The sequence below is a fragment of the Pseudopodoces humilis genome, chromosome 21 (genome assembly GCF_049639895.1).
Source record: "Pseudopodoces humilis isolate 2021_Gansu_Grassland_sample_001 chromosome 21, ASM4963989v1, whole genome shotgun sequence".
NCBI classification, from domain to species: domain Eukaryota; kingdom Metazoa; phylum Chordata; class Aves; order Passeriformes; family Paridae; genus Pseudopodoces; species Pseudopodoces humilis.
The window spans coordinates 9,341,278-9,353,549 of NC_142220.1; the positions used below are offsets into that span (position 1 = coordinate 9,341,278).

General features: G+C 46.2%; 1 protein-coding gene across 6 annotated transcripts in view; it reads right to left on the bottom strand.

The window, feature by feature from the left end:
• Positions 1–12,272, bottom strand: part of GAS7 (growth arrest specific 7) — an 83,189-nt gene that overhangs the window by 17,958 nt on the left and 52,959 nt on the right. For all 6 annotated transcript variants that reach the window (XM_005526827.2, XM_088065378.1, XM_088065381.1 and 3 more), the window contains 3 exons: positions 8,116–8,205; positions 5,503–5,618; positions 39–113 (listed from right to left, as the gene is read on the bottom strand). In XM_005526827.2, coding sequence (XP_005526884.1) covers positions 39–113; positions 5,503–5,618; positions 8,116–8,205 — 281 coding nt within the window. The remainder of the gene's footprint in view (positions 1–38; positions 114–5,502; positions 5,619–8,115; positions 8,206–12,272) is intronic.

Here is a 12,272-nt window from a genome sequence, read left to right on the forward strand (position 1 = left end):
AAATTTGTCTTCTGTGAAAGTCACAGAGACACACTTACCCTTCTTCCTGAGCAGCCAAGGAATTCTGAGACAGTTTGGACAGGTTCTTAGCATATTCCTCCTCAATCTTTATCCTACACTCACATACACACAAAGAGAAAATAAAAAGACAGCAGTAAGTAAGCTTTAAGGCAGAAACCCACACACGTAATTTGAAGAAAATTCTCTGCATTTTAACAGATTTTGCCACAGGAATTTTCCTTTCAGTCTCAGGGCTTGGCAGCACCAGTTTGATGAGCCGTCTTCTCCCCCCATATGCTAAAAATGCAGAGGCAAGAGCAGGGCTATATGCAGAATGGCATGTGAGACAAAATTAGCTGAAGAAGCTACAGTTCTGGAGAGCAAATAACAAGGACAGAGTGTTTCTGCTGTGCAACACGGGCTGTCTGCAAAACCAGAAGCACGTGGTTAAGTCTGCTGTGAAATGTGAGGCTGCACATCCTTGAGGCAAAAATGAAGGAATGTGGCGACCCAGGAAAAATCCAAATGAGATTTGAGGGGTTGGAGTGCACCTTTCTTAGGGACACCAAACACTTCCTGCTCTCTGTTAGGGGTGGCAAAGCATGGCAGAGAGCTTCTGTCAGCAGCACGAGGCCGGTGCATCCCGTTCCTCTCATCCAGCCCACTCACTGTCCTTGTCTTCACTCACTGGGAGGCACCAGGAACGGGAGCTGAGCTCTCCAGAGGTGAGAGCACAGAAGAGGGGAGGTGTTGGCACACATCTGCTGTGGGAATGACTGCAGGGAGGAGAAGGAATGCAGCTGTGGAGTGAGGGGACAAGGGTATGTGCTGACAGCCCAGCAGGGAGGAATGAGCAGCTGCTGGTGCAGAGGTGATGGGCATCATGCCTGAAACCACCTTCCCTGAGTTCTGCTGCCACTGAAACAACTGCAAGGTGCACAGCAAACAGTTGTCAGCTCGCTCAATAGAACATTTCTGAGAGAGCTGTGTGGCCCCCAGGAAAAAACCTCCTGATTCTGTGCAAAAACCTGCTCTGAAATGTCTGTCCACAAAGACTCAGAAGGTGGGGTATTTCTGGCATGCAAATTTACAGGAGCTAGTTGAGCAAGTGCACTTTTGAGCTAAAAGGAGTCCCCTGAGCTAGCTGAGAGGGATCTGATGCTCTGGGCTGCTGAAAATATCCTGTTGGATGGTGTGGGAGGGGAAATGCCACGCTGTCGTCACGCTCACAGGAGTTCAGGGGAGGGAGCAGATCTGGGTGCCACAGCTGACAGCTCCACAGCAAAGCCATTGATTGGGATGTCCCTTCCAGCAACTGACTGTGATGAAGCTGGCTGAGACCCAAAATGACACCCAGCTTGGTGTGACACAATACTGCAGACCTTACCCAGGAGCTGGGGGTCCTCTTCTTCCCCCTCCCATGAGGACAAAACCAGCCAGCTCCCCACGCCTGCTCTAAAACAAGACCAACACAGGCATCAAAGGCTCAGCTGCGTTAGGACCTCACTGTGAAAAGGGCCTTATCCAGGCACATTTCATCTAATGTACTTTAAAGACCTTCTTCAGGATGAGACTAATCTTGTCTGAGAAGTGACAATTTCTATGGACTGGAAAGACAGAACAGGTCAAAAGTAATAAAGGTGCAAATGTCTCTCCCCAGAGCCAAGGCTCACTGCTTTTGGCTCAATTCTCAGCCAAAGTTCTAGTCTACAGCCTTCATCCTGATGAAATTTGTCTTTAGGATGCCTTTGAGTGATTTTCTGTGGATGCTGGATGTTCAAAGGTGCAACAGTCTGCTGACTGTTCTGAGCTGCCCATGCAGACCCTCACAGAACCTGTGTCTCAGTCCTTTGTCTCATGAACAGAGGAGTAGCTGACCATCTTCCATCAAAAGGTCTGCTGTGAAAATACTGAATTTAAAATCCTGTCAAGTTCTTCTCTGCTACTGCTGAAGCTGGGGAATTGTTGAATGTAGCAGGACAGAAGCAAGCCTGAAGTCTTCAGAAGGGAAGAGAGTGGGTTTAGATTGGATATTAGCAAGAAACTCTTCCCTGTGAGGGTGGGCAGGCCCTGGCACAGGGTGCTCAGAGCAGCTGTGGCTGATCCTGGATCCCTGGAAGTGCCTAAAGCCAGGCTGGACATTGGGGCTTGGATCAATCTGGTCTAGTGGAAAGTGTCCCTGCCCATGGCTCTGGGAAGGGTGAAACTGGATGAGCTTTAAGGTCCTTTCCAACCCAAACCACTCTGTGATTCTCATGATTTCACAAACACACACAAGGCACCCTATGCCTGGTGCCATCAGTGCCTGCCCTAAACGTGGCACCAGGAAAGCAAAGCCTCTGGCTTTGATGGAAGAGCTCCTCACTGGTTGCAGCTCTGGCCTAGGCTCCAAGATTTTTTCAGGCATTTGAAGTGTTACATGTACTGCAAATGGATGGCACTACTAAAAGGGCAGACTGCCTGGTAAGGAGAATAATCTATAAAAGATAAAAATAGAAAGGTAAAATGTCTATAGTGACAAACCCCAAATGTAAGAAATAAATTATTCTACCCCAGCCTGGTTTCCTGTCACCACCTGTAGCCAAAAAGGGGCTAAAAACCAAGATAAACCTCAAAGATGGGAAAAAAAATCTGCCTCTTGACCCTGCCTGATATAAACACACTGCAAACTCTGGATTGTGGTGACTGTGAAACACAAACATGCCAGAACTCCTGAGTCCATTTTCAGACATCCAAGTGGCTGGCAGTAATTCCACCTTCCTAACAAAAAAGCTACAAGTTCTTGTTTCCACTCATTTTTTGAAAACTTTCAGGATTTCACTCCCTATATAGTCAGAAGCATTACAGATTTTAAGTGCATTTTGACCGTCCTGACTTTACTAGCTCTAGTTGATTTTTGGATGTTTATTTCCTGTTCCCTTTTACATTTTTCTTTATTTTGAAAAAACGTACTTTGTGAGCCCACACTCAAATAATTTCAGTCATGACATATTATGGTGGATGAAGAAAAACCAGAGAGCTGCAAAAGGAGGCAAAGATGATCTGATGTGACTGGCACGCAAGAAGAAGCTAAATAGGTTAAGACAACAGGGGGAACAGAGAGAAAAGGTGGCAGAAGATATCTGACAGACAGCTCCACAGCTGCCACTGAGGAAGACTTGTGACTGTGAGTCTTTTTACACTGTTCCTCCAGATTAGGAGGGAACAATGAAATTATCAGACAACAGAAGCATAATTACTTTTCCTGTAGTGCAGAGACTGCAGAAGTCTTCCACAAATGGCTGCAGACAAAGAGTGAAAGGTGCACACCTGTATCTGCTCAACATGGCAGAAATAACCTGCTATTTAACTTACATTTTCTAAACATAGCACTGCTTAATTAAAAAGGTAGTAAGATGCTGTTCCTTTGCTAATGGAAACACTGCTTCTTATACCTGGTGCTTTACAGGGCAGCCTGCAGATTTTTTTGGCTGTTTTGGAGTCCTTCCCTGAATGCAAATGCTGGACCTTACTTCCACTTGATTGAAAGTAATTCCTTCGTGCCACCAACACACTGGATTTTTCAGTTCAGTGTATTTATTAATTAATTTCCTCCTTTTCTTGAAGTCTGTCTTCCTAAAAGTTAAAGTCTGTGGCTATTTGACTTTTATAACCCTACCTCTGTCAACAAGAACTGAATGAACATTCAATTGCTCAGTCTGAGCAATATACAAGAAGCTCCTGTAAAAGCATGTACTTGATAAACCAAATTTCAGTTAGCTTCCCTCTTGTTGGATATTTGATGAAGAAATCTGGTTATCATGTCTTATACCAACATCCTGTTGAAGGACTGTTTTTAACACCTGCCTGAATCTCACCTCCAGCAGGCTGATCACACAAAGAGCACTTTACTGGACATGAAAATTCCCAGTTAAATGTGATCTTGTGTTCCCCAAGGCACCTGATGGTCATCATGAAAATGTGATCAGTATTTCAGCCCTCTCAGCTGGGAACACAGAGGTTCCCCTGATGGCCTGAGCTGTTTCCATGAATAATTCCTCCTGCTCAACACCATCCTCCTCCTCTTCCACACAGAACAATCCTGTTCCATTGTTACAAACAGATGAAAAACTTATTAATCTTCCTGGAACTCCCATCCAGGCCCTCTTCACACTCAATTCCCAACCTTTTTTTGTTTCTAGCACACAGTGGATCTTTTCTTTCCTCTCCAGCATGCCAGCTTCTTCTTCTGCTGAGGACAGACACACCTCCCCACAGTGTCAGAGCTGCTCTCCTTGCTCTCTCTTATTTCACACCAACTTTCCCTTCCTCTTGAATGCGTCCTGCTTTTATTTCTGTCAAATTTCATTATATATTGCTTCCTTTGAAGCAGCTTTCCCCTCTTCTCCCTGGCTATCATAATTCTGCTTGCCTTCCCATCCTCTCCCATAGCAGACCTGTTTCTCAATTGTATTTTTAATGTGCCAGGTGGTCCTTTCTTCTACCTGTGGTCACATTAATTGTCTCTTGGACTGTCTTATGTCAAAGGCTACAGAAACCTCATGTGAATGCTGGGCCCTGTATCAGATCACCATTATTGCCTGTGGCACTTTGCATTCTCCCACTGCTGCCACATCCTCAGCACAAACAGAAAAGGTGAGAGGGAGAAACAAAACAAACTATAAATGAAGCAACAATCTGCATGTTCTGCCCAACTGAACTGCACCCTGAGAAGAAAAGGATCCAGGGAGACCTCAAAGCCCCTCCAGGGCCTAAAGGGGCTCCAGGAGAGCTGGAAAGGGACTTGGGACATGGGATGGAGGGACAGGACACAGGGATTGGCTTCCCACTGCCAGAGGGCAGAGTTAGACAGGATAATGGGAAGAAATTCTTCCCTGGAAGGGTGGGGGAGGGCTGGCACAGGGTGCCCAGAGAAGCTGTGGCTGCCCCTGGAGCCCTGGCAGTGCCCAAGGCTGGGCTGGATGGGGCTGGGAGCAGCCTGGGACAGGGGAAGGTGTCCCTAGACACGTAGATGGCAAGGGGCTGGAATGAGATGATCTTTAATGTCCCTTCCATCCCAAACAATTCTTTGATTCCATAACCAAGCTCAAGTCCAAAGTGATGTCTTTTTACATCTTCCTCTAGTAAATTGTGCCTATGCTCCATATGAACAAATTGCTTTCGTACTTCTCAGACAAAAATTTCAGACAAAATACTTCCCTTCTAAGCATCACCTCCACTCTCCTTCTCTCCTGTTTATGCTTTCTCCTTGAATCTGCAGCTTAAAACCTCCTTGGTTCCCTCTAAACAGCCTTTGTGCAATACAACTCAGAGCATGAGACACAAGTGAGAGCCAGAGAAGCCTGGAAAGTGTTTATGAACATTAAAGAGATATTAAATGTTCATTAAGAATTTGCAGCATACCTTTTATGCAGTTTAAGCCTTCATATATTTAAGGAGTATCTAAATTGGGAAAAAAACACTTGCAATAAATACTTAATTTGATAACCAAGTGCTAGTTACCTTTCTCGAACAAACTCTGCCATTTCTTTCTGCATTTGTTTCCCTTTAAGTTGCTTTTGAAGAAGAATTTCAAATCCCGACACTGTATTGTTCCCTTGTGAGTCCTTCTTATCTGCCTGAAAGAAATAAAAGGAAGTTCAACAGAAAGCTTTGGAGGCCAAACCCACAGAGATGTGGCTCCAGCAGCAGCTGCCCAGCAGTGGTGCCTGAGGAATCCTCCCCTGAGAGCAGCTGATGGCCACAGCACCTCAGATCCTTTCAAAGTAATAGCCCAACACTCTCCTGCTCCTCTTGCTCCTTTCTTTGTATTTAAAAAAGGAAGTTTTACAATTATCTTTAGCCAGCAAAGGATGTGGGGCCGAAAGCAACAGCCCTGCTCTCATTTCTGCCCATGACCCTTCACAGCTGGGTGTCAGCCCCAAGGGCTCATCCTGCCAAAAGCAGGAATCGTGGAGCCAGCAAAGGGAACTCTCCTGGGGCAGAGGGGAGGACAGTGCTGCTCCTTCCAGGGGGAACACAGCCCTGACAGACCTTTAACAGACTGCCAAGTTCAGCTGTGGTTTGTACTAAGGAGAACAGAGCTAGTCTGCAGGGATCTGCTGTAAAACAAGGCAAACCAGCAACCTGTCCCATGATTTTCACCACACACCCCATTCCTCATTGTCTGCTTCTTCCACAGCTCCACTGGAGTCAGTGCTGCTGCAAGAACCAACACAGTTTTCTCTCTGTTGCCTCTTTTCTCTCTGCTTCCCTACTTCATCTCCTACCCTCTTCCAACAAACAAATTCTCAGAGAACATTTCCCTCAGCACTCTGAGTTTGCTCTGATCCCCCACGTGCTGCACAACTAGCCAGAGGAAAATGCCAGATTAATCAAAGCAGGAGACTGGCAGGACGCCCTGCCAGGCACCAGCAGGATGAGACAGTGGGAGAAGTGCAGATGATGGAAGAAGGAGAGCGGGCTGTGGGCAGACCATGACAAGGCCAAAGAGGAAATTCCTGCCAGCAGAGTTATGGGAGGATAAAAGTCTGCAAGTAAGGAGCTTTAACTAGAATTTCACTGAAATTGAGATGTGACCAACCCACGGAACCAAGCATTGGCTGAGCCTGAACAGGGAGGACCAAGCAGAGCAGGAACATTTGTAAGACACATGAAAAAAAATCAGTCTGTACACCATTAATGATTTAGGGTCCACTGGGATCAGAAGACTGGAAGAAACAGAAAAAAAAATTGTGATAACATGCCCATTGTCAGTGTAAGCCAGCAATGCCCTGTAATCAGCACTGAGCAAACACAAGGAGAAATGCTGCTGGGTCTCCCAACACTTATTTTTAAAAAGGGAAACACTTGTAACTGAAAACACACACGAGATTCCTAAAAGCTTCACTGTTGATTCCTTTTGTAGTATTTGTTGATTCCATTGTGGTTTTCCTCTCACTGCCCAGAAAAATCTTCTGGTGGAAGAAAAGTTTCCCACTGGAAGACCATTTTCTATCAGCTCCACACTCCAAGGACTACTGCATCATTTCAATGCGATTCAGGAACCTGAAAACAGACCTGAGCACAAGGGGGCACACACAGACACTGAAGACTTCGGATGCTCCTGGCTCAACATAAGCTACAAATGGGCCTGTCCTTCACAAACCTCACCCTACAAATAACCCTTTTATTATCTGACTTCTGGATTATCTTATGGGGAGAGCTGAACAATTTTAAAAAGTTTTTAACTATCTGTTTGTTTTAGAAGGGGCAGCTCCTGCTTCTTTGTGTAACCCTGGGTCTCGTGTTCTGGGAAACACTGAAATCATTCCCTGCCAGCCACCTTGCTATCCTTTGGACCTGTGGATCTGTTGGAGTGAGTCCAGAGGCCATTAAGCTGGAACACATCTGCTCTGGAGGTAGGCTGAGAAAGTTGGGGCTGTCCAGCCTGGAGAAGAGCAGGCTCTGGAGAGACCTCAGAGCCTCGTCCAGGGCCTAAAGGGGCTCCAGGAGAGATGCAGAGGGATTTGGGACAAGGGACTGAGGGACAGGACAAAAGGAATGGTTTCCCACTGCCAGAGGACAGGGATGGTTGGGATATTGGGAAGGAACTGTTCTCTGGGAGGGTGGTAAGGGCTGGCACAGGGTGCCCAGAGCAGCTCTGGCTGCCCCTGGATCCCTGGCAGTGCCCAAGGCCAGGCTGGACAGGGCTTGGAGCAGCCTGGGACAGCAGAAGGTGTCCTTGCCATGGCAGGGATGGGACAGGGAAGATCCCTTCCAACCCAAACCATCCTGGGATTCTGTGATTCTATCCCCTTCCCGCTGCACTGTCCTTTTGCCTGTGGTATTTTGAGATGTGTGGCTTGTCCTACATGCTCCCTATTTCCTGAGCAAATCCATCTCCTGAGAACTGTCCTTGCCTATCTGGACACTCCTCTGATGATCAGCCACATCTCAGACTGGTCAGGTGTTTCCAGGAGATCTCCACTGGCATCCCAGTCTCCCTGGTACTCCCTGAACACATTGTATGTCAGCCCAAATTCTCCCTTACCTTGTAGCACAAATCAAGCTGTTTATTCCACATTCTTGGAAGCTCTGGAGCTGCATGTGGCATGTGGCTGGCTGCCTACTTACCCAGAAATAATCACAGTAGCTCCACTCTGAAGGTTTCAGCAACTGCTGCTCTGGCATTACGTCAGGGTGGGGGAAAGTCACACAGTTGATCTGTTAAAAAAAAAAAAAACAACAACAAAAAAAAACCAGAAAAAAAGAGAGTTAGACAGTAATGAAATTTAGCTTTTAATGAGAAATATGTAAATAAAAAGTTATATCCACATGCTTTCCATCAGAAAATCCGCAGTGAATGCATGCCAGTGAAGAAAAATTGGTTGTTGCATGGAAACAGCAGCTAAGTATTCCCAGAATGCTACTCTCTGCAAGCAGCAGTGTTGGATCAGGGGGAAATAAACTACCCATCTCACATAAGGAAAACCTACTGGATTTGGAAAGCACCACGCAGGGAGTTCTCCCAGATCCCTGAAAACTGTGGTAAAAAGCCTGGTGTGAAACACCCTGAGCACAGAAACACAGTGAGCACCAGAGAGCACTGCAGGCACTATCAGTGCAAAACACCCTTGGCTATGCCAGTCTCCTACAGGATGACAAAAAAACTCATTATTTTTTCAGTGCACAGCCCTTCAATCTCTCTCTAAGACCTTTTCAGATGGAAGTGATGCTCTGTGTAGAAAGGAGCAGGGGCTGTCTGGAGTCAGTGAACCTTCAGTGTGCAGCAGCCACAGCAGTCTGTCAGACAGGACTCATCACACGCTCATTAAACAACAGCAGAAAAAAGTCCAAGTGCTCATTAAGTTCTCCCAGCCTGATAACAGCACAGTGATGGCAATGAGCACCACAGCTACTGCAGAACTTGCTGCAGAACAACCCTGGACACAGCCAAGCCTTTCACAGGAAGCACCAGCAAGAGTCAGAGCTCACTGCCAGTTTGTAATGCTCACCCCAAATCCCTGCTGGGCAGGTACCCTAAAATCAGTCCCTCTCAGGGTCATGGGAACTCTGAGAGCACTTGAGAATTAATCAAGGGATCAAGAGATATGGGGATGGGAGACTCCCAGATGTAACCATCCGGGGGTGAGGGTTTGTTTTGGATCAGTCAACAGTCACAGGAAATCCACACACAAATCTGTGGCCCGGGCAGACCCAAAGGCAGGGCTTACACCCAGTGCATCTGCCTTAGGGCTATTTAGAGAGGATCAGAAAGGATGTGGGTGCTGACAGTGCAAACCCACCACGCCAGAGTAGACAAAACCTTTGGCTGATACAAGGCTGCTCCTACAAACCCACTCTGGTTCTGCTGCCTCTGCCCAGGCTGGAGGTTCAGCAGCTGTCCTGTAACAGTGCAAGACCTTGCTCCACATAAATCACACTGCCCCAGAGTCTGCCAAGTCCATCCCAAAGCAGGCTGAGGACCCTGTACCTGTAGTGTCTTCAGCTGTCACCACAGCTAGATCCTAAACCATGTGTCTTCCTTTCCAGCTCCTGTCAGGCTTCAAACTGAGCTGCAGGTCAGAGATCTGGGTTTTGCAGGCAGTGGCCATGCACTGGTGACCCTGCACCTCCAACCAGGAGCCAGCCTCCAGCCAGAGGCAGAATGTCCAGCCAGAGCCAACACCTCCAAGCAGAGCTAGCACCTCCAGACAGTGCCAGCTTGTCCCTGTTCCCTTGTGTTCCCCATCAGGAGAGTCATGCACCAGGAGTTACAGAACATCAGCTCAGTTCAGAGCACCATGGCCATGCTCTAACCAACTGCACCTCCTGAGTGTATTCTGCAGCCTTGAACAGAAGTCTGGGCATCACAGAATCATAGAAAAATAGAATATCTTGAGTTGGATCATTGCATCGTGGCACTGCGCACCAGGACAGGGAGGTGATCTGCAGTGGGGGGCACAGGAGCTGTATCAGCACCTTAAAAATCTTCAGAGAGAAACAGCATGGGAAATTCCCATTCCTTGCTAAAGGCAATGCCTGTTCCACAAAAACTGAATCTGTGTCAGCTGGAAGCTGCTGATTAGAGATGCGACAGTGAGTCTCAGTGTCCTGAAGCAACAAGCACAGACTCACTGCAAATGCCAAGGCTGGACTGATGACAGTGTCCCACTGCAGTGGACAGAACTCCAGGAATGCAGCAAGAAGTGGAACAGTGAGCATGCACATCAGCAGGTGATAAAAGTAGGGTTAATTCAAGTGTTTCTCAGCGTTTCAGGAATAAATCAAAATATTCTTCAATTCTCCAAAGACTGAATTGTCTGGAAATGATGCTGAATTGTCTGGAAAGAGTCATGAGGCCATTTGGGTCTAGTATCACTTTTAGAAGGGAACTGGTGCCAGAATTAAAAAATCAAAAATGCAGAAGGCTTTTACAATCTCAAAAAAATTAAAAAAAAAAAAAAAAAAAAAAAAAGTATTATGGTAAACTAAACTTTACAGAACTTACAGCTTTTTACACCAAGTCCCACCAGGGGGCACGGAAATTTTCAGAACTCTAGAAATATTACTAAAAATTACATTTGACTACATAGGTAATCCTGTGATCTTTCTTTCCTTTCCTTTCCCCAGATTTTTTATGCTTAAACAAGAGCTCTTGGATTGCTATTCCCCAGTATTTCTAAAACCTCTCAGGATTTCCCAGCAGGAGGGAACACCAGGCTGGCACCGAGCAGCAGTAGCGTGACGGCGTGGCATTCCCCCCTCCCAATCCTCCCTCAGAAATGCTCCTTTTCCTTCCTCTAAAAGCAAAGAAAGCTGAAAAAAAGCATTCTGCTTCACCAGCTTGGTCCCATTGATGAGCTGAGTGATGCTAAGAGCAGCCAAAGCATCTCGTGATGATGTCCCCATGTGTGACAGCATTAAACAGCTCCATCAGTCCCATGGACAATGACACAAACACACTGCCCTCACTAATCTGGAGAGATCACACTTTGCTCACATCCCTGAGAGCTGTCTAAGCTCCATGCAAGCTCCAAATCCAAACCTGTGGCAGTGTGGATATCTTAACAATGCTGACTTGCCAGCAAGGCCTAACAAAAGCTTGCAGAAGGTGACTATTACAGCTGTAATTGCCAGTAAGAAACAAAACAAATTAAAACATGTCTCTCAGATAATGATGGAATCACAGAACACGAAGAGAAAACAAGGTGTGATGACCTGCATTGCATTCCCACAAGCTCCACTGGGACAGCTGAGGTGATTATCAGCCTCACCATGATATTAAGCTCTTATGCAGCCTCTTTGTCAAAATAATGGCTGTTGTCAGCTTGCAACAAAGCAAAATTAATAACAGGACACAAGCAGGGCAAAACCCCAAGGAAGAGCTGAGCAAACCTGCTGGAGGACAGCAGCTTGTCCTTCCTGGTGCTACGAGTGGCACCAGAAAATCTGAGAGCCACTGGATCACAGAGGACAGAAAGTACAGAGTCAGAGAAGGAAAAGAACATGGTGACAAACAAACCTGAGGGAGGACACACACAGAGGGAATCCGAGAAGCAGCACAGATTGATGCATTTCTCCTGACAGGCTGTGTGCCAAATTCAGTGGATTAAAATACTTTTGCCTGTGTACTGATCAGAAGCAAATGTGATGATACTCTGAACAGCTGAAAATTCCAGCTCCTATTTCCCATGAGTACACTGGCAGTCATGGCAAAATGAGCTGTTTATGTTGTAGGTGACTCTTAATTATGTCTGAGACACAAAAGGGTGAGAGAAGATGAACAGACACAGGGAGCCAGGTGAATGCACAAGATTTGCACAGGAGCAACAAACTTTGTTGGCTTGGACGTGCACATTAATCTCCTGGATTTCAGAGTCTCTACAGGCTTTGAAGTCATTGCCACCACTTACCAGTAAAGGAGACATTGCCAAGCAACATGAATAAAACAAGAATAATTTGATCAAAGCTTAGATTATCAACTACATGTTTGTTACATCAGACACAGCATAAATAAATGAGCAGAGAGCAGGCTAATTTACTGTGCCAGGCTAAAGTGACTAAAGCAGGCCAACATTTTTGCTTATCTCTTCAACTAAAAAATGTACATTATTTTTTTTTTTTGATTTCTACACATTCTCAGCACCTTAAACACAGAAGAGATGTCCCAGATTGCCTCACTTCAGTATCTTCTTTACAATTTCAGCTGAGGCACAGGAAGTACAACATCCAACTCTACTAAGTGAGTTCATGTGGAAAATGGAACTATTTGGGTAAAAAAGCCAAAT